Here is a 1,591-nt window from a genome sequence, read left to right as displayed (position 1 = left end):
AAACAAAAAAAATTACACACAACAATGAAAAACAACCAAGAGAATATCGTCCTACTGAATGGGTTATAGATAATGCTTGCCAATATCTTTTTAAGTCCGTTTTGTGAAATAATACTAGTGTCAATGTCACGCCAACAGTATAGGGGGAAATACAAGAAATATATGGAAGTAATCATGAGCAGTTATCCCTAGAATAGGAAAAAAAAAAAAAAAAAGACTATTACTTGTCTTGTTGCTGTTTATGTGGAGACCACAGGCTATGAACTGTCTTTGAGGTGAGGTCACAGGTGAAGAGGACCTTCAATATCTACCATAGGGGTGCTCCCTGTATCCCCCTCTGGCTGACCTTGGTGGTGGTGCTTTCAGGCTGGAGCGAGTTGTGGCCCATTCTTCTGGTGCTATGAACAAGAGAAAGACAGTAATATACATTTGGCTTCACAGTTATTAGAAACAGTCTTTTAAGGCACAATACTGGACCAAGGGGACCACCTTCTCCATTTGGTGAGATGATCCTAAAAGTAAACATTTTGAAAAGCAGCCACTTGGAATTAAACTTGTAGGGCATTTTTTCAAGAAGAGAAAGTAAAAGTTTTTAGATAAATGCTCATCTATTATATAAATTCTGATGCCACAAAGTAGAATATCATTTAATCCTTCATAAAGCCATCTAAGAGATCCTAGAAAGAGTAAACCAGTGGTTTTTAGCCCTTGATTAGCATAAAAATTACCTGGGAATCTAAAAAAAAAGAAAAAGAAAAACACAAATGCTGCTCACTGCACCTCTCTGGCCCCCAGACCAACTGATCAGAAAACTCTACAGGGTAGGACATAGGGCTTGGTATTTTTCAAATGTCCCCCATTCTTATGTGGCTCAGGGTTGAGATTCATTGTGCTAATCTTTCCTAGACAAAGTTAGTGAGTAATAAGCACATCATGGAGCAGAGTGAGTTTTAAGCAGCTACATCAGTAAAGAAAAGGAAAAAAAAAAAAAATCTTGTATCAATTTTTCCAAATGAATATCTTTGAAAATAAAAAGATATTACTACAGTAGAAAAATTCCTCATTTACCTGTTACTCAGATTTCCAGGAAACTCAATTTTTGGAATCTAGCCTAAAACAAGAAATAAGTAACCAGGCTTTTGAGTATTATAGAAAACAGCTATTGCATTTCTGTCCACAAAAGAGGAATACAACCTTTCTTCAAGGAACCAGGGACTTAATATTTAGTTTATGTGACATTTCCTACAATTCTATAAACTAGGTTATCCAAGTGTTTCAATCAGGATTCAGCTCTTTTTTACACTTAAGTACAGAGCAGATTACATACACGGGCTATTATGGAAGACAGTGTGGACACAGGAAAGGAGATTACTAGAAAGAAACACACTGATGTTGATAGCTGATCTGAAAGTTGATGATAATGGAACTTCCAACTGGAAATCACTGTAGACTGAAGCCAATTGATGTAGGGAATACACCTGGATGGCTCAAGTGGCTCTATGGATAGCTTTGTTCAATAGTTCAGAAAAGATTAAGAAAAAAGAATTAGAAAAATTCAGTTGCACTTAACTGTAAATAAAGAAAGATGATC

The 1,591-nt window shown here is 36.1% G+C and overlaps 1 protein-coding gene across 1 annotated transcript in view; it reads right to left on the bottom strand.

Annotated features, from left to right (window-relative positions):
* Nucleotides 1-300: 300 nt before the first annotated feature.
* The window catches only part of KHDRBS2 (KH RNA binding domain containing, signal transduction associated 2), a 977,984-nt gene continuing 976,693 nt past the window's right edge, over nt 301-1,591 (bottom strand). The window contains exon 9 of the mRNA XM_007945604.2: nt 301-398. Coding sequence (XP_007943795.1) covers nt 301-398 — 98 coding nt within the window. The remainder of the gene's footprint in view (nt 399-1,591) is intronic.

Source organism: Orycteropus afer, unplaced genomic scaffold (genome assembly GCF_000298275.1).
Source record: "Orycteropus afer afer isolate SDZICR_OR568_19922 unplaced genomic scaffold, OryAfe1.0 scaffold00140, whole genome shotgun sequence".
In the NCBI taxonomy this organism is placed as follows: Eukaryota; Metazoa; Chordata; class Mammalia; order Tubulidentata; family Orycteropodidae; genus Orycteropus; species Orycteropus afer.
The sequence above is the reverse complement of the archived record's forward strand: the minus strand, read 5'-3'. Positions and strand labels throughout refer to the sequence as shown.